General features: G+C 34.3%; 1 protein-coding gene and 1 pseudogene across 5 annotated transcripts; both read right to left on the bottom strand.

Annotated features, from left to right (window-relative positions):
- Positions 1 to 5646: 5646 nt before the first annotated feature.
- Positions 5647 to 6340, bottom strand: LOC145789723 (uncharacterized; annotated as a pseudogene).
- A 611-nt stretch (positions 6341 to 6951) lies between these two features.
- On the bottom strand, positions 6952 to 17297 carry LOC114307854 (protein PIN-LIKES 7). Of its 5 annotated transcripts, none has more exons than XM_028253299.2 (11): positions 17127 to 17297; positions 13870 to 14148; positions 13657 to 13736; positions 10997 to 11121; positions 10777 to 10898; positions 9574 to 9792; positions 9190 to 9309; positions 8978 to 9078; positions 8140 to 8192; positions 7595 to 7780; positions 6952 to 7286 (listed from the first exon to the last, which is right to left on the bottom strand). In XM_028253299.2, exons 2-11 carry the CDS (start codon positions 14002 to 14004, stop codon positions 7162 to 7164), a joined length of 1266 nt encoding a protein of 421 aa, XP_028109100.2. In that variant the 5' UTR covers positions 14005 to 14148; positions 17127 to 17297; the 3' UTR covers positions 6952 to 7161. The 5 variants fall into 5 exon arrangements, with proteins under 5 accessions (XP_028109100.2, XP_028109101.2, XP_082723149.1 ...); XM_028253300.2 differs by lacking the exon at positions 17127 to 17297 and adding an exon at positions 15757 to 15875; XM_082867023.1 differs by lacking the exon at positions 17127 to 17297 and adding an exon at positions 14382 to 14712.
- Between the last annotated feature and the right edge of the window lie 823 nt (positions 17298 to 18120).

Below are 18120 nucleotides of genomic sequence, written 5' to 3'. Positions count from 1 at the left end.
TGGATGTCAAGACAGCTTTTTTAAACGATGATCTAAATGAAAAGATTTATATAGAGCAACAAGATGGGGTTGTAGTGCCAGGGCAAGAAAATAAAGTTTGTCGGCTTGTAAAATCTCTTTATGAATTAAAACAAGCTCCTAAGCAATGACATGAAAATTTTGATCATGCTATGCTTACTAATAGGTTTAAGATAAACGAATGTGACAAGTGCGTCTATGTTAAAAACACTGACCAAGGATATGTTATAGTTTGTCTTTATGTGGATGACATGCTTATCATTAGAAGTAGTCAAAATATGATCAAATCAACTAAGCAAATGTTGAACAAAAGATTTGATATAAAAGATATAGGGGTCACAAATGTAATATTAGGAATAAAAATTACTAAAACATCTAATGGATATGCATTATCTCAATCACATTATATTGAGAAAAATCTTGATAAATTTATCAATGATGATATGAATGTAGCTAAAACAACTGTAGACATCAGTCTTTATTTATCGAGAAATAAAGGTAATGCGGTGTCTCAGCTAAAATACTCCCAAATCATTGGAAGCCTAATGTACCTAATGAATTGTACTCGTTCTGATATAGCTTATGCTGACAGTAAATTAAGTGCAGGGGTTTAAGGATGAGCTTTGTTTTAATGATTACTTATATCTTGATTTAGACATAAAAATCAAGACGAGTACTAGAGATACTCACAATAAGAATCACCTACATGAGTGTCGAACTGGGGCCGGTTCTATGAGAATGAAGAGGCTAAATTCTCTAGAAGCACTCATGAACAACCACGAGTGTTTAAGGCCAAAATGAACACAACCGTGATAACCACGATGTGTCAGAAGATATTTTGTGTGAAATCTATTGTCTTGGCTTACACAAACGGCTGAACAATTCAAGGCATTGCGTCTATTGGTTAGCTGGTAAGTCCAATAAGTTATCACTAAGGAAGGTTCAAAGTCAAAAGCTGCCTATCCTGATGCAAGATATTTTTGATTTATACTCTTTTGACAAATTCTGCATATTGTTGCATTTCTATTGTCATCAAATTCCATTCATGTGAGGGATTGTTAGAAATAGTTTTTGGAAAGAAAAAAAAAAAAAAAAAAACAGATTTTTCCTCAACTTTGGTCTATTTTTTAGGCGCGATCCATGCCCCAAAGTTGGCGGTCTAAATGGTAACGCATTCTATGCCGCATTATGATACACGTAGTATATTTGGTTGCTCAAAACTATTATCAAGTAAATGAGAAATTGAAGCCAAAGTGAGCTCCATGGAAATGAAGTTTTTGGTAGAAATTCCTTAAAGGTTTGAATTAAAGACTTGTCCCACATTGGTTTGATGGGAAAACTTTTATGGGTTTATAAGGCTTAGATTTGGAACTTGGGGTAAGCTCTAAGGGGCACTCAAGTTTTGTAGAGGGGGAGGTTATGGGCAAAGTGGGTTAAACCCATTGGACCTAAAATAAACACGCGCACCGCCGCCATTCATGTAGTCGGTCGGACGGACTGGTTTGGGCTTGGATGTGTGGTGTGAGGTTGGGTTGGGCTTGTCCGGCCCAATACTTATCTTTTTGGGCAAAAAACATTTGAATTTATTTTCATATTTTATTTTTTTGAAAAATAAATTCTGACCGTTTGAATTTAAATTTCCAACTTAAATTTCAAACCCAAACAGAACCTTCCTATACAGTCCCATATCTGTCCAAACAGATTCAGTTATCTGCGCAAAATACAAACTGAACAGATTGTATCTGCTCAAACAGAACCGAACAAGTTCTATACTTGTTCAAACAGGTTTACACCTGTTTTAATTCAAATCTTAACAGCCACATTTTCTCCTATAAATAGACAGACTCTCTATTGATTTTTGTCATTCAGAAATTTCGTTCTTCTCTGCTGCTTCAATCTCTGCATTTTGCTGCATTAATTTTTTACTGAAAAAGAGTGCAAATACTGTGTTCGTTGTGCAAATAGTTTGTAGTGCTGCTACTGTTTGTTGTTGATCATTTTATCCTGTGAGATAGACGTTCATAATCTGAAAGCATCGTGGAGAGGACGAATCTGTCTTAAGGACACAGTGTTAAACACTGGACTTGATCAGAATTTTATTCAATAAATACATAATGTAAGTAATTAATTTACTTTCAGTTTTATTTATTTATTTATTTTGTTTTTGTAACAAAATAAGAATCTATTGTTTTATATTATTTTCTTTACTGGTTTGATTTTTGTAATCAAACAGTCTCTCCCCTTTTTTTATTTCTTTTGTTTGTTGTTAAATATATAAACATTATTTATTCTTAATACAATGAAGATTGGATAACATATCGATATACTCAGTTTCCAATGGTGAGTTCTACCAAAGTTTTAAAATGCGGCCGCAACCATTACGTAACGGCTGTGATGGTTACTTCCATCCATTATGGCTATAACGGTGTGACGAAAATTCACATGTGTAACGGTCGTTTCGATATTACGTAACGGCCATAATAGTAACGTAAAAGCCGCAACGGTCCATTACATACTTTTACAATATTCTGAATAGTTTCCTTTCTAAAAAAAAAAAATCAACAAAAAAAACAAAAACTTACACACAAAAAAAAAAAAAAAAAACAAATACTCAAGTGATCCAAATCCAAAGAAAAAATCTTATATGATTTTTTTTTTAATTTTTATTTTATTACATTAGCATGTAAAATATATATATATATATATATATATATAAATAGTGGTTGTATTTATTTTTATAATCATTTTGTTTACTAACGTTTAATAAATATATTTCATTTATCTTATAAAATCTTAATATCAGGAATCTTAAAAAAAAATTTCCTAAAATCAATAGCTCAAAAATAATTTTTGTTTATGGCACAATTTTTATTTTTATAATCATTTCATTTATACTTAATTATAAATAATTTTATTTAGTTAGCTCTAAAGCAATGTCTAAAAAATGCCTCAAAAATAATTTTTGCTTATGACATAATTTTTATTTTTATAATCATTTCATTTAATAATTTTAAATATTTTTTATTCAGTTAGTTCAAATATTGGTCAAAAACAATTTAAAGACATTTAAAATCAATTATTTTTAAAGTCATTAACTATTGAAATAAGATATAAAAACTCTGGATCATACTTAAAAACTAACAAAAATTGATCAAAACTTATTTTAAACCCCAATAAACGTGAATCTTAAAAAAAAAATGCGTATCGGTAAGTTTTTTTCAAATTGTGTAAAAAAATAAATAAAAAATTACGATTTTAATTACCGCAACCGTTATACTACAATGTTAAAATTGATGTATAAAGAGAAATAGAGAATTGTATTATTGATTGATGTATATAATTGTTGAATTATTGAATGCTACAATGATTCCTATATATAGAAGCGTAGGTGGTAGTAGGTGGTAGGTGGAGTAGGTGAAGTGGAGGTAGTAGTGGTGTAGTGGGTTTAGTGGAGTAGGTGAGGTGGTAGTGGTGTAGTGGGTTAGGTTTAGTGGAGTAGGTGAGGTGGTAGTGGTGTAGTGGGTTAGGTTTAGTGGGTGAAGTAGGTGATAGGTTTTAACAGCCCCCCGCAAACTCAAGGGGGATAGGAACTAACCAACTTGAGTTTGGAGAGAGTAACAAAACAAGAAAATGCATAAAAAATAAAAGAGGATAGGAGACACTGTATGGTCGTGTCAGACCGTTGTAGAAGACCGATGTAGAAGACACTGGCTCGTGTCGGACCGATGTAGAAGACAGTTTATGGGGTCATGTCGGACCGTTGTAGAAGACAGTTTACGGAGTCTTGCTGGACCCTTGTAGAAACTAACCGGAATCAATGTCGGGACAGTTTACAGAGTCTTGTCGGACCCATGAAGGAGCTAACCGGAATCAATGTCGGGACAGTTTACAGAGTCTTGTCGGACCCATGAAGGAGCTAACCGGAATCAATGTCGGGACAGTTTACAGAGTCTTGTCGGACCCTTAAAAAGTCGCACCCTCAAAAGGTGTGCCTAATTTTTCAAAAAAGGCGTGCCATCAAAAGTTGCGCCCTCAAAAGGCGCGCCCACTTCATCAAAAGTCGTGCCCGACAGAAAGCGTCAAGCCATCAAAAGGTGAGCCGGAGACGCGGCGAGGCACGTGAGCGACAGAGCGGCGTGTCGGCCGCATCGTCAATGTCAATATAAACCAATGCGGAGGCGGAGGAAACCAAACCAGACTGAAACCTCTGAACTTGTCATTCTGAAACAATCTGTAAATACTCTGTATCCAACCCTTCTCGGAAACACTCAGCAACCCAAAAAACATGGCCTCTTCTTCCCGTTCAGCTACCCAGAACATGGCCTCATCGTCCCGTGGTCTACTCACGCTCTTTCCAGAACTGAACGAGTCCACAAGAGAAATAACTGGTGCGGTGGCCAGTGAACCTCAACCAAACACCTCTGGTTTTGCTCCGTTGAACTTTCCGATGCGGTCGGTGGAGCAAAAAATGGCGGTGCAAACTGATATTGAGGCCAATCAGTATACTCTGAAGTCATGTGTGGAAACCATGACTGCGGTCACAAACTTGTCGCACCGGCTGCAGAGCAGGACAAATGAGGTGCAACAGTTAAACTCCCAGCTGGCTCTGCTCCAACGCATGTATAAGGATGCGCGAGCAGAGATAAGTGTGCTAAAGACAGAAAACAAGGAGTTGAAGCGGAAGGCCACCGTGATGTTCCGATTTGGAGGGACACCATATGCTGCAGTGGAGGAGTATGGGGGAGTGAACGTGCTCGGTGGACAAGGAAACACGGAGGCCGCACCGTCAAGGACTGCCCAGGATGGAGGCAAAAAGAAGAGACCGGCGGCAGAGTAGTGGAAGTGAGGTCGGTGGGTGGCCGTCGGCAGAAAAGAAAACAAATCTGTTGTTGTTGTGATGGTGATCTTGTGTGGTGGTGTTTTTTTTTTTTTTTTTTTTGTTTTTTTTTTTTTTTTTGGGTGTGGTGTAAAATGTGGATCGGGGTGAACCCCTGAGATGAATAAAATATGGGTTGTTGTGCAAAGTGGTAAATGGTTTTGGGTGTTTTTTTTTTTGTGTGGAATATAAAAAATAATAATAAGAAAATGGAAAAAAAGGTGATGCTCACTAACGAGTGGTATAATAATGAAATATTGATGAAAAAAGAAAGATAGAAAAAACAAAAAATAAAATAAAATAAAAGTAGGGATAGAAATATATATATATATATATATATATATATATATATATCTTTAAAATAAAAGAAAAGTGTGAAATAAAAAGAAAGAGTAGTGTTTGGTCAGACATGGGGTGATCAAAGAGAATAAAAAAGAGAGGGTTTGAAAGTGGAAAATAAAGAAAAGAAAAGAAAAGGGGATCATGTGGGTTGATTTTGCTAGCATGTTGTAATATTATAATGGCCATACATGTGCTGCAAGTGGTTTGGTGATAAGTAGTCTGTCTGGCTTGTTTGGTGGAGAGTGGTTTAAAAAATAAAAAAAAAAGTATGGGTATGTGCAAAAGGTGGTGGATAAGGGGTTGGAAAGTGGTCACCCTGGTGGATGTCCTTGAGTAGAGGGAGAGTAGAAAGAAGAACACATCTTTGGTGTGGGTCAGATCATTGAACTGAACAGAAGCCTCAATCCCTCTATTAATACCACTCATCAGGCCTTTATCCGGATCACAAATGAACAAGCAGGAAGGTTCGATATATCTGCAGAAACCGCACAAGGAATTCCCAAGTTCGATAGCGCTTCCCGTATGAGACCACATGGGAAGTAAAGATACATGCCTATTGCTTGTGCTGCCTTACTTTCAGCCATAGTAGATGGATCTTGAACTGAACCAGAGTTTTGAGAGGACGGTTCAATTGACATGTGTGAAAGCCAGTTGAATTGATTGTCTTGTAGCACAAAGGTACCTCTATGATTGGTCTTTAAATTGTCTATCTGCTTCTTGAAGAGCTCAGTCTAGAAATCCTTGCAGATGAACTTGATTGCCTCTAGATGATCACTGAACCGTGGCCGGTCCATCGTATACCTTTCAGAGAGCTGGTGGCCGACGTGATAGCCAATAGCTTCGATCCTTCGAGCAGCGAGCTCTGGCTTGTTGGCGTACAAGTGATTGCAGTAAGAAGAGACTATCTCTGTCATCAGACTCTCTACACAGCTCACTGAAGCAGAGCTTGTAGCACATGAAGCTTGTGTGTTGGCAGTGGTTGACTCATGGTGACCCATGGTGACTTGTCAAGATTGATTGCGGTTGGAGATGATGGACCAGAAGGTAATGGAGTTGATGGAGGTTTCAATAAGCATGGTTGGGGTCCGGCGGGCGATGAAGGCAAGGTTGCCGCCCGCCGGAAGGTGAAGATCACCAAGAGCTAACCTTGCTCTGATACCATGTTAAAATTGATGCATAAAGAGAAATAGAGAATTGTATTATTGATTGATGTATATAATTGTTGAATTATTGAATGCTACAATGATTCCTATATATAGAAGAGTAGGTGGTAGTAGGTGGTAGGTGGAGTAGGTGAAGTGGAGGTGGTAGTGGTGTAGTGGGTTTAGTGGAGTAGGTGAGGTGGTAGTGGTGTAGTGGGTTAGGTTTAGTGGGTGAAGTAGGTGATAGGTTTTAACATACAACCTTTACACCCAATAACAACAACCGTTACAACAACCGCAACTACTTTTTAAAATATTGGTTCTACCGAAGGGGTATGTATTAGATTCAACCACAGCTTGAGGGAAATATCTTATAAATAAAAATTCTCAAACATAATTGCAAATTAATAAATTAATAGAATACCAGAGAAACTAGTACTTAGTACAGGTAAGAACTGTACAAAATGACATAACATTCAATTGCACTCTCACTAATTTGCAATTATTTGTCTCATTTCTAATTTATGTGATATTTTCCATTCTTTAAACTAGAAATGGCAGATTAGTAGCAGCTAAACCACAAATAATTTTCTTTTTTTTAGATCAATCTGTAGGTACAACATACAAAGCCCTTGCCAAGCCTCTGCCCCAATGAGAGCCTTTGACTGACAATTCACATATTGAACAACACAATCATATACACATAAAATGGAAACAAATGACAAACCACAATGGCAGAAATGTAGCCCAACTCAATGTGATAGTTTAGAGCCAACTGGGGCTTCAGGACAAGATCCACATGAAGATTGTGGACCATACAGTGAGCGATAGGCAAGCGACCAGGTAAGTCCACAGTAAGAGCACAGAACACTCCTCTTGTGCCACATCAAACAGTTGGGTCATGGTACCTGCATCATCATCATCATTCAATCTCCATAATTACTAGCTCATATTAAAGCAAAGAGTAGCGTCAGTCTATACGATGATTTTAAATACCAGTATCAATTATGTAATAGTATCAGTGATACGGCCATACGTCGGCCAATATCAGAGTATCAGTCAATAACAACAACTATATTTGCAAAAATATGAAGAATGGATTGAATGCAACAAAAGTTGGAAGTGGAAGTAGAGGTACAATATCATTTACTTTATAATTAGAAAACCAGTAAGTGATCTAGATATATCAGAATTTTTTCTAACAATGAGGCCTTACCAATATTCATGGCAGGTGGTAGTGCAAATTGAATCATTAGCACGTAGCGGTACAACGGATCCAATGGAAGAAAGCCAAGACTGTCGGCAGCTTTAACTACACCAATCCCAATCACAGGAAGAATCACATAACGCACACAGATTACAGCAACAATCACTATTGGTTTTAAGTTTCCTGCTTTCAAGCCTGTTCAGTTCATAGGACAAGTGAAATTTGTTAATTGTCTAGTTTCCCCATTATATAGTTATGTTAGTATTGACTAAAACATTCAAAGCTCATTCTACCTTGGCCGTGTTTGGGAAAAAAAAATTTGTGGTTTTTTTTGTTTTTTTTTTACTAAAAGACAAATTGGTTACAAAACCAAAAAAAAATAAATCCAGACAAAATATCACATCAAACCCCAAAATTATTTCACTTTTTCTCTCACAAACATTACATCCAACCACAAAAAAACTCAACTATCTTCTCAAACACATAAAATTTTTTCTCCAATAATATTCTACAACTAAAAAAACCTACAAAAAATCCACTTTCCAAACACCCACCTTGTGTGAGGTTGCCTCCTAGTATAAGGGTGATGCAAGGTATTGTTCCATTCCTGCACAATAAGTTATTCTGCAGTTTGTCAGCAGGTAATAAAACTTAAAAAGTGATTTGGAGACATTAATGCAATTACAAATATATAATATATACAAAAGTAATCATTTGAAACTACTAAAAATTACCAGAGTTATACAACTCTAAACTTCGTAAGAGAGTTCAACTAAAGTGATAAAATGAAGAGTTTTCTAACTTAATTGTAGTTACAAGGTTAATTTCACTTTTATCCCCTATACTATCGTCATTTTTTTATTTCATCCCTAAACTATAAATTGCATCTATTTAGTCCTTAAAATTTTATGATTTGAGTTCATATGGTTCAATTGGACACAGTATGTAAAAATTAACAATGGTAGAAACCTAATCCAATGAGCAAAAGAGTTATTTTTACAATTTGAAAAACTTAAATCGTACAATCAACCACTGGTTTTCTTACTCACAATATATTAGATAACTTATCCTCCATAACCAAATACCCATGTTCTTCTCCACTCCTCATTTCAAAATAATGAATGCAAAAAACAAGCGTTAGACTGTATGGTTTAAATTGTTTTGAATTTTGAAATGACTTTTTTGCCTATCAAATTAGGTTTCGACATCTCCAATTGGACCACATTAGCCGAAATTATGAACTCTATAGACTAAATAGATAAAATTAATAGTTTGAGCATGAAATAGAAAAAAATAACGAGTGTAGGAGATAAAAGTGAAATTAACCCTATTTATAAAAGAAGCAGCACATTCCACCAGTTCTCGATTACTTGTCGTGAAAGACAAACATACCCAAGTAATTTGATGGAGTCCTGGATCACTCTAAGAGGTGCATTATCACCAATTAAAAGATTCTTCACCCATGGGACCGCACCACAAAAGAATCCAAGAATCTGATAATGGATGGAGGAACTATGTTATTTATGTTTTTGAGTAATGGAAACAGTAAATCTCCAAATTCATATTAAACACGCAAATGAAGCTGAAAGTTTGAGAAAACTTACAGCACCAAGTGTAGGAGGTGCTAATAGCTCCTCCAGTAACTGTTGGAGAATTGTCATTGCATTACCCCAGAATGAAACATTCACCTTCTCCAGTTTGCTGGCAGACACTTGGGGAACAATCTGCAATTTGTGATTTTAAAGAAACAATTAGGAATGTTGCTTTTGATGCACTTTTCTCCTCTTCTTATTCTGTGCTTGGATCATGGATTTGGGTGGCGATTTGGATAGGGAAAGGGAAAGGGAAAGGCGAGGGAAATGGAGAAAATTTTTAGCTTATATTTCACTTACCTTTTCCTCTCCTTTTCAAATCTCTACCCAAATCCACGATCCAAACACAGTCTTAATGACTGCAAATACTAGGAAAATGAAACAAACTGAACTTACATCTTGATTTTCAGTATCCTCTTCTGTAGATATTGTTGATGGTGCAACTATAGCAATATGTTCTTCAACTTCTCCCTCCAGAAGATGAGTCTTCTCATTCGCATCTGAATCCTTGTTTGGTACCTTTGAGACCTCCTCAGCTGCTTGAAGAGCTTTGTATTTCAAGGCTGAGCTTCGTACTAGTTGGTAAGTGTAAGTCCAAATGAAGAAACCACCAAGCTGCAAAACATAAGGGAAAGGTGAGAAAGACAGATATCTATCACAAATAGGAATAACAAAGTTGAAATATTTGAGACTGTATGATGTGATTTGAGCAGATTCTACTGATTTGAATCCCTACTCATTTTATATCGACAAATGCCAACATAAATAGGAATGCTTAGGAATTCTGTTCCTAGGTTTACTAATCTTCTGTTCTATCGTAGTTTGCCATTGCATAATAGTTAAAAGTCTTGGTACCATAAACAATTCTATGGAACAACTTCTGCTGATGACGGAACCATGTTAGGTTTCATACATTACGCAGTTGAACAGTGGGCTACCGATTTGAGCAGTGTTATTAAAGGTGATAGGCACACCAAGGCGCCAAGGTCTCCCGGGGCCTAGGCGCAAGGCAAGGCGCAAGCTTCACCGAAGTGAGACGCACCTAGTACGGGAAAAAAATATATAATTTAATATAAGTAAATAATTTAATGTTCAACATAAACAAAATGAAATGTTAAACATTTAGTGTTTTTTGGAGCTTAGTAATTAGGGCTAATTTCTCTTCTATCATTGATTTGGGGTTGAATGCCCAATGTATTGGCATCTGTAATAAGAGTAGGGATCTTCTGTAACTGCATCATATTAAATCAATAGTTAGATTTTAAACAAAACCAATTAATGCAACAATAAAGAAGCCCTCAAGACTCAAGCCTCGGGCCAATCAGGCACCTTATCACAGTTGTCTGGCCTGAAATACTACAAGGCACAAACCTTGGGCCTGCACGGGACTTGGGCCTAAGCGCATGCTTAGCACCTTATCAAAGTCGCCTAGCCTGGAACACTACAAGGCGCAAACCTTGGGCCTTGATGGGATTTGGGCCTAGGCGCGCCTCTAATAACACTGGATTTGAGGGTTCCTAATGATTGTTAATCATCTCATTTCATATTTGGATGATCAGTGAATGAATAGTGGGTATAAAAAATGCGAAATTGACTTACTGCCATGGAGAAAGATGAATATGAGAGTCCAACAGAAGTACAAATTTTGTGATCACCAAAAGGGCTGCCATCCTCGCTACAGATTGCAGGGACAATTATCAAGAGAAGGTTTCCCAAGTTTCCTGTTCAACGAACAGCACAATATGACAAACCAATGAGGGTTCAAAATTGTATCCCTAAATGTAGAGAATGAGCAGGAAGCTGTCTATCTGACAATTACCTGATGAACATGTGGCAATAATCAGTCCTTCCAGATGTGATTTTGGCTTCAGTAGTTTCACTGCTGTCCATCCTAATATTCCTCCAAAGAGAAAGGCTAGACCGACATTTACAGGCATAAACCACCTGAGGAGATGATAAAAACAAATGAGTTAGGTATGTTAGACATGACACAAGTGACAAATTTTGACGGTTTCCTAGTATGTTTTAAGGCAGCATTTAGCATTTATTTTCAGAACTGCACCATGAAACTTGAACTTTAAAATTTGTTATGTGTTGTGCCAGATAGAAAATGCCTAGCTGTCCACAATAGAATCAAAATATTTAGTTGAGTCATTACCATTTGAGAGGTTTTGATACAATATAAAACAGGCATGTGTTTTTTTCTTTTTTGATGGTAACCAAATTACAGAGAAATCAACTAGCAAACAGCATCAAAAGCACCCATGTTAATTGCTGTAGGGTCAAATCTTTTTGTTCACATAATAGGACCCACTGGATAGTCCCAGCAAATTCTGGGCTAGACATTGCTATACATGATATTATGTGGTTTGCACACGTCCATTATGTACCCCAACTTAGGCCTCGTTTGGGAACAGACTATTTCAGTAACTTTTTGACTTTTTAGGAAAGGATGTGCAGAAAAGTAAATAGAGTGGTGTGATAACTTATAGTGACTTTTTGGCTAAAATGAATAGTTGACAAACGAGGCCTAAGCATTACCAATTAGAATTTTATTGCAACTTTTAAGATTGGTGATCAAATCATTTCAAGCCATTAAATAGAAAACAAGGATCTTCCAAACAGAAAAACTGCCCAAAACTTTTCTGCATTATATGTTGTAATAATGCAAGTTACATTGAAATGGAGCTTACTACAATTTTTAAATGCTTTGTAACTCTACCATTGTGGAGTACTTATATCTTACAACTAACTAATGTATATAATTATTTCCACATCCATGTTTCATTTTGCTCTCTAGCCCCAGGGGCCAGAATTAGGGGCGGGGCTATGTGTAATTCAGTGGTGTCAATTAATACCACTGAACTTTCAAATTTTGTTTAAATATATATGAAATTTTGTTTAATAGTTTTGGATTTTAACAAAATGACCCCAGTGTTTTGAGCTATTTATTGTTTAGTGATGTCAATTTTAACAAAAAGACCCCAGTGAATCTAGATCAATATCACATATATCACATATATTTGGAGCTATTCATTGTTTAGTGGTGTCAATTATAGCTCAGTATTCGTTCATTCATTTGCTCCATCAACGCTTCATTCTCTAACAACTATTGTTGCATTGCCATTGATGCATTCCTTCATTTGTTCTCTCTTTCTCCCTCTGAATGACCCCACTGAGGGGAATTTCTGGCTACGCCCCTGGCCAGAATCATCCCAGCACCCCTCATTACCTTGTAGGACTAATATATTTGTGTCAATTAGATACAAAATAAATAATAATAATAATAATATGCTTTTCAATTTCTTGCTTATTTTAAGCCATATCTTCCATAATTCCCATTATTCTTTAGACCTTGTCTTGATAAACAAAGAAACGGCAAGGAATTTGTTCCAAGTATCCAAGGTTTCGAAAAGTGGTTGCAGTCGCCGCAATGGTTGCAATGGCGCAATTGCGGTTGCGGGGTGTAAAAGTCATAGTGTAACGGTTGCGATAACCGCAGCCGTGAATTTTTTATTTTTTCGCACAATTTGAAAAAAACTTACCGATACACATATTTTTTTTTCCTTTCAGAATCACATTTATTAGTGTTAAAAATAGATTTTAATCAATTTTTGTTAATTTTTAAGTATGATCCAATATATTTCATATTTTTAAATCATTATAAAATGAGCTTTTTACATTTTATTTCAATAGTTAATGATTTTAAGAATAATTGATTTTAAAAATTATTTTTTACCAATACTTGAACTAACTAAATAAAAAATATTTACAATTATTAAATAAAATGATTATAAAAATAAAAATTGTACCATAAATAAAAATTATTTTTGAACTAATGATTTTTTTTTAAAAGACAGTTTTTTAGACAACACGTTACAGCTAACTAAATAAAATTATTTACAATTAAGTATTAAATGAAATGATTATAAAAATAAAAATTGTGCCACAAGTAAAAATTATTTTTGAGCTATTGATTTTTTCAAAGACATTGTTTAGATAACACATTATAGTAACAAATATATAAATATATATATATATATATATTTACAATTAAATATTAAATGAAATGATTATAAAAATAATTACAACCATTGTTTATATATTTTTTATTTTACATGGTAATGTAATGAAATAAAAATTAAAAAAAAATTATAAAGAAAAAAAAATCCATACAAGTTTTTTCTTTTGGGTTGAATCCCTTGAGTATTCTTTTTTTCTTATAAGATTATTTATTTTATTTTTTTAAAGGAAGCTATTCAAAATATTATAAAGGTGTGAAACAGTGTGTAAACAAGCCGTTACGGCCTTTACAGTACCGCTACGGCCATTACGTAACACCGAAACGACCGTTACACATGTAAATTTCTGTCACACCGTAAAAGCCGATGTAACGGGTAGCACCTATCACCACAACCGTTACGTAACGGCCGCAACCATTACGTAACACCGTTTTTCGAAACCTTGCAAGTATCCTACCAGGCAATGAGATCTGGAAAGGTGACAGTCTCGGCCAGACTTGCAAACATAAGGGATGGAATGAACACAATGAACACAATCTGTAATCACATTTGAAATTCTTGTCAATACCATGTTTCTTGAAATGAAGAGAGCTGACAACATTCTTAGGAAAGTAGAGACATAGGAATGTGTAATTGAGAGTGGAAGGGAAACTTTCTGAGGGGATCTTACCTTGTTCAGGGACTTCCTTGTAGCTTCGGGAAGAAGATTGAGATAATTAGTTGCCATGGAAGCTCCTAATGCGCTGATTATGAGCACCTGTAGAATAGGCATGGAAGCCACCCCAAAGAATGACCAGAAACCCATCTTTTACTCTTTGTTGTGAACTCTACTAAAATTTAAAAACAAATAAAGTAGGTTTGCTCCTCCAAACACTGAAATCTACTGTTGCTGTTGTCTCTGTGTGCTAGAATATAATTGATATATTCCTAATAGCAGAGAAGGAAAATCCTGCAAGGAAGAACCAGATAGAAACCAAAGAGATTTAATCACCAGAACTAAAACAGAAGATTACAAGGAAGTTCAGCAAAAGCATGTACGATCTTTTTAACCACGTAAAAAAGTGTATTCTTAAGTGTTAATTGTTAAGGGTCTGTCTTCATGTAAGAGAAGGAACGAACCATGAAGGTATAACTACCAGTTACAACTCGAATAACAACTTAATGTAATCAAAATCTACTTACCTCACAGTTAACTTCATAATTTAACCGTAGAGGATCTAGATTCTTGTATATGTGCACTTTACTAGAAGGTTGGCCAATCGGAGGCATGTGTTCCACACTACCCATTAAAATTAGGAAACAAAATTTTTCAATGTCTCAAAGTTGTCAGCTCACCACTAGTTTCAAAAACTTAAGTTGCTAGAAAAGAGGTCTAACAATGCATATCAGGCTCTCCAATACCTTCCCTCATGCGCAATCCTGCCTTTCATGTAGAGATGCAAAAAATCCTAACATGTAGAGAAACATAATGCAAATGGAGAAACTTGAACCCAAAACATCTCAGATGAGCGCTAACACTATGTTAGCTCATCACTAGTCCCAAAAGTTTAAGTTGTTAGAAAAAAGGTCGGACAATACATATCAAGTTTTCCAACAAAAGTCACTTAATGTGGAAGCCTTTAAACAAATGGCATCCAACTATTCAGCCAGTGATCATTTTCATTGAACAAAGTCGAAGGATTGTACCTTAACCAGTGACCCAATGGACCAAAAGCTATATCTTCATTTTTTTTACTGTATATGAGAGGATTTCATTTGTTTTCATGCTAAGACATTGTCAAAGTTTAATTGTCACAATTTGAAAGAGAGCCAGGCTGCCACACATTGAATAATTCAATACTCATCTAATTCATTTATTATTATGGTCATAAATGATGCATTTGAAAACTCTTTGTTTTTTTTGGGGTCATAATATAAATTTCATTTAAAAGACGCACCAAGGGGGTGCACAAACCCATATACGAGAATGAAACTATACCTACCAATTGTATTTCAAAACCTATTCTAAATTTTCTACAAAATTCAAAAATTGATTCAAGAATGAATTGACCATCCTAGAACACCAAGTCATTTCATACCCATGTAAGAAAAAATTGTAATCCCATATATAGGGGTTGTTTGGGATGTCCTAAATAAGTGTACTTTTTGTAAAATATGGATGTTTGGGTTAACTTTTTGACTTTTTATGGAAAAATGTGTACTAAAAAATTATATAAATTAGTATGTAGGGAAAAATTAGGATTGTGAGTTGTGTAGCTGTAATTTTTGACTTTTGATGAATAGTGATAACTTTTTAACTTTTTGAGTAACTTTTTGACTTTTTAACTTTTTGGCAACTTGCCAAACTTGGCCATAATCTAATTTTCTCACTCTGGAGACACACGGTGATGGGGTCCACGTTAACAAATATATTGGAATCCATTCACTTCCGTTTAAGTAAGTGAAAATGTGATGAGAAATAAGATTATGCGTCATATTCTCCAAAGACAGACTAAAGATTATTATGAAAAACAACAAACAAGAGAGTAATGGTTCAAGCCTAGGGAGTAGAACAAACCTTATCATGTCTTTGAACTTTCAATTTCGACTCTTATGTGCAACAAAGCCGAGCTCATGAACAGCTCGATAATTAATCCAACTTGAGCTTATTGCACAACATAATAAGGAAAACTACTTGAATTATTAAATTAACTTGTTATTTTCATTCAGCCCTCGATGCTTCGAGAATAATTTTCAAATTAAAAAATGAAGAATTGAATATATTAATTAGCTTTATTGGTTAAATTATATTATTGGCAGTCCATCTTCCAATAATAATAATAATAATAATAATAACATGCCAATGGGTAAATAAATTTGATAACCTTTCAAAAAAAATAAAATAAAATAATTATATTGCAGAAAACTTTTCTGTTAAGCAATTATCATTAGATTATTCCAGAAGAAGAAAGCAAGTGAAAGCAGTTGGCCGACTAAAAGCGAACAAGGAAAATAAAATAATACCAAATGAAATATCAAAAATGCTTGGACACTAATTTTTCAGGGATTTGGAGTGACTGCTCACTGTTGTGCAGTCAAATAAGCCTATTTCGGATTCATTTAAATATAAGTTAATGCACAGCAGCCACTTCAAAGCCCATGACATGTAATGCACTATGTCAAGGGATGAGTTCACACTCTTCATCTCTCCTTCCCCCCTCCCTCCCCCTCTCTCTCTCTCTCTCTCTTCCACTTTATTAGAGTCAAAATAGGAGTGTTATATTGGTGGATGTATCACATAAATATATATAAATAAATAAGTACAACAATCCAGGTAAAAATTAACATGTTTGGTTGAGATTTGAGAAAAAATTTAATATATATATATATATATATAAAATGTGAATAAAATATATTTATATCTTATCTTTTTCGTTTAAATCATTTTACAAATTTCTCAACTAAACAGTATTAATATATATATATATATATTCATATTTTTTCTTGTTTGATTATTTGATAGCTAGAATAATTAAAACAATTAACTGAATATTATAATGAAATCGAAATTGGAATGACGTGTAAAAGCCCAAAGAAAATACATAAAATAAGATGACATGTAAAGGTACAAGTAAATTCCATTAAAATATCATTTCAGTAGAATTTGAAGAAATATTAAAAAATAAATCTATAAACTTCTTTATCAAATTAAAATTATTTTATGAAGTTTCACATATTTTTCCCTTTTTTACCATATATATCCACAGAATAACATAAAAAAAAAAAATTCCAAAAAAATAGCCTAGAAAGGCATAGATCAGTACAAAAACTGAAACCATTATCAACGAAACAGAAAAACATGAGAATATTTGAGAAAATTTCAGCTCGGAGAAGATTGAGCAAAGATATATATATATAGAGAGAGAGAGAGAGAGGAATTAAGAGAACCTGCAATCAAGTATGGGGAGAGAGGAGTGAAAGGTAGGTATCATCATCGCCATCGCCGTGGGAATAGGAAGCAATAAGAGTGGCGCCGATAGTGAAAAAGCCATTGGACTCTCTCTGCTTTACTCTGCTTTAAATGGAGACGTTGGAGAGTGTTTGGACTTGATACGTGACCTATTCATGTTAGATTTTTTGAATTTTTATTTATTTTAATTATAAAAAAATAAAATAAATTTTTTAATTTAACAAGATAAAACATTACATCTAAATTATAATTATTTTATTTTTTTTCTCATAAAATTTAAAAAAATAAAAAAAAACTATCTCAAACAAGATTTTTTTAATCCCAATTAAAATAACTAAAAAATCAAAAAACTAATCCACATCCCAAACGAACCTTAGTGAGTTGAATTATTTATTTTTTAAAATTTGTTGAGTATAATATTTATATAAATAATTAAGATAATTAAAAATTAGTAATTATATATTTCAATCATATTTATTTTATAAAAATAAAAGATAAATATAATTTTAAAAATAATAATTCATTTTCATAATCGGACATCCGGAGAATTTCCTTTGAGAGCCATTTAGCCCTTTCGTGGACCGGGCGAATAACAACAGAGAACAGCCAAATTGTCCAATAGTACACCTGTTAGTTGGGTTATTTTCCTTCCTGTTAGCTTTGTTTCAGTATTACTTTTTAATGTTCTTGCTCCTCTTGATCATTGAAAGTTTTCTTTTGGTGTTAAAAATTGTCTCATTATCTTAATTTTTTATATAAATATTTTATTTGATAAATTTTACAAAATAAATTGTTCAAAAATTATCGAAATTGATCCCAAAATTAGCCTACCAAGGCCAAACATTATCTCAAGTCAAGATAATAAATTGAGAGAAGTCAAACCCATGCATATTGATAACATAATAGCAAGGGATTTGTCTAGTTTAAAAACCAACATATTTTAACCTTTTTGCTTAGTTTAAGTTGATTTTT

This window comes from Camellia sinensis, chromosome 4, assembly GCF_055761805.1.
Source record: "Camellia sinensis isolate YWXY chromosome 4, ASM5576180v1, whole genome shotgun sequence".
In the NCBI taxonomy this organism is placed as follows: domain Eukaryota; kingdom Viridiplantae; phylum Streptophyta; class Magnoliopsida; order Ericales; family Theaceae; genus Camellia; species Camellia sinensis.
The sequence above is the reverse complement of the archived record's forward strand: the minus strand, read 5'-3'. Positions and strand labels throughout refer to the sequence as shown.

Bases quoted from the DNA above. Each gene is read 5' to 3' on its own strand.
- LOC114307854 (XM_028253299.2), bottom strand. From the start codon at position 14,004: ATGGGTTTCTGGTCATTCTTTGGGGTGGCTTCCATGCCTATTCTACAG. The intron at 13,737-13,869 runs GTAAGATCCCCT...ATGTGATTACAG, and splicing joins CAAGGAAGTCCCTGAACAAG to ATTGTGTTCATTGTGTTCAT. The intron at 7,781-8,139 runs GTGGGTGTTTGG...TGAACTGAACAG, and splicing joins AGGAGGCAACCTCACACAAG to GCTTGAAAGCAGGAAACTTA.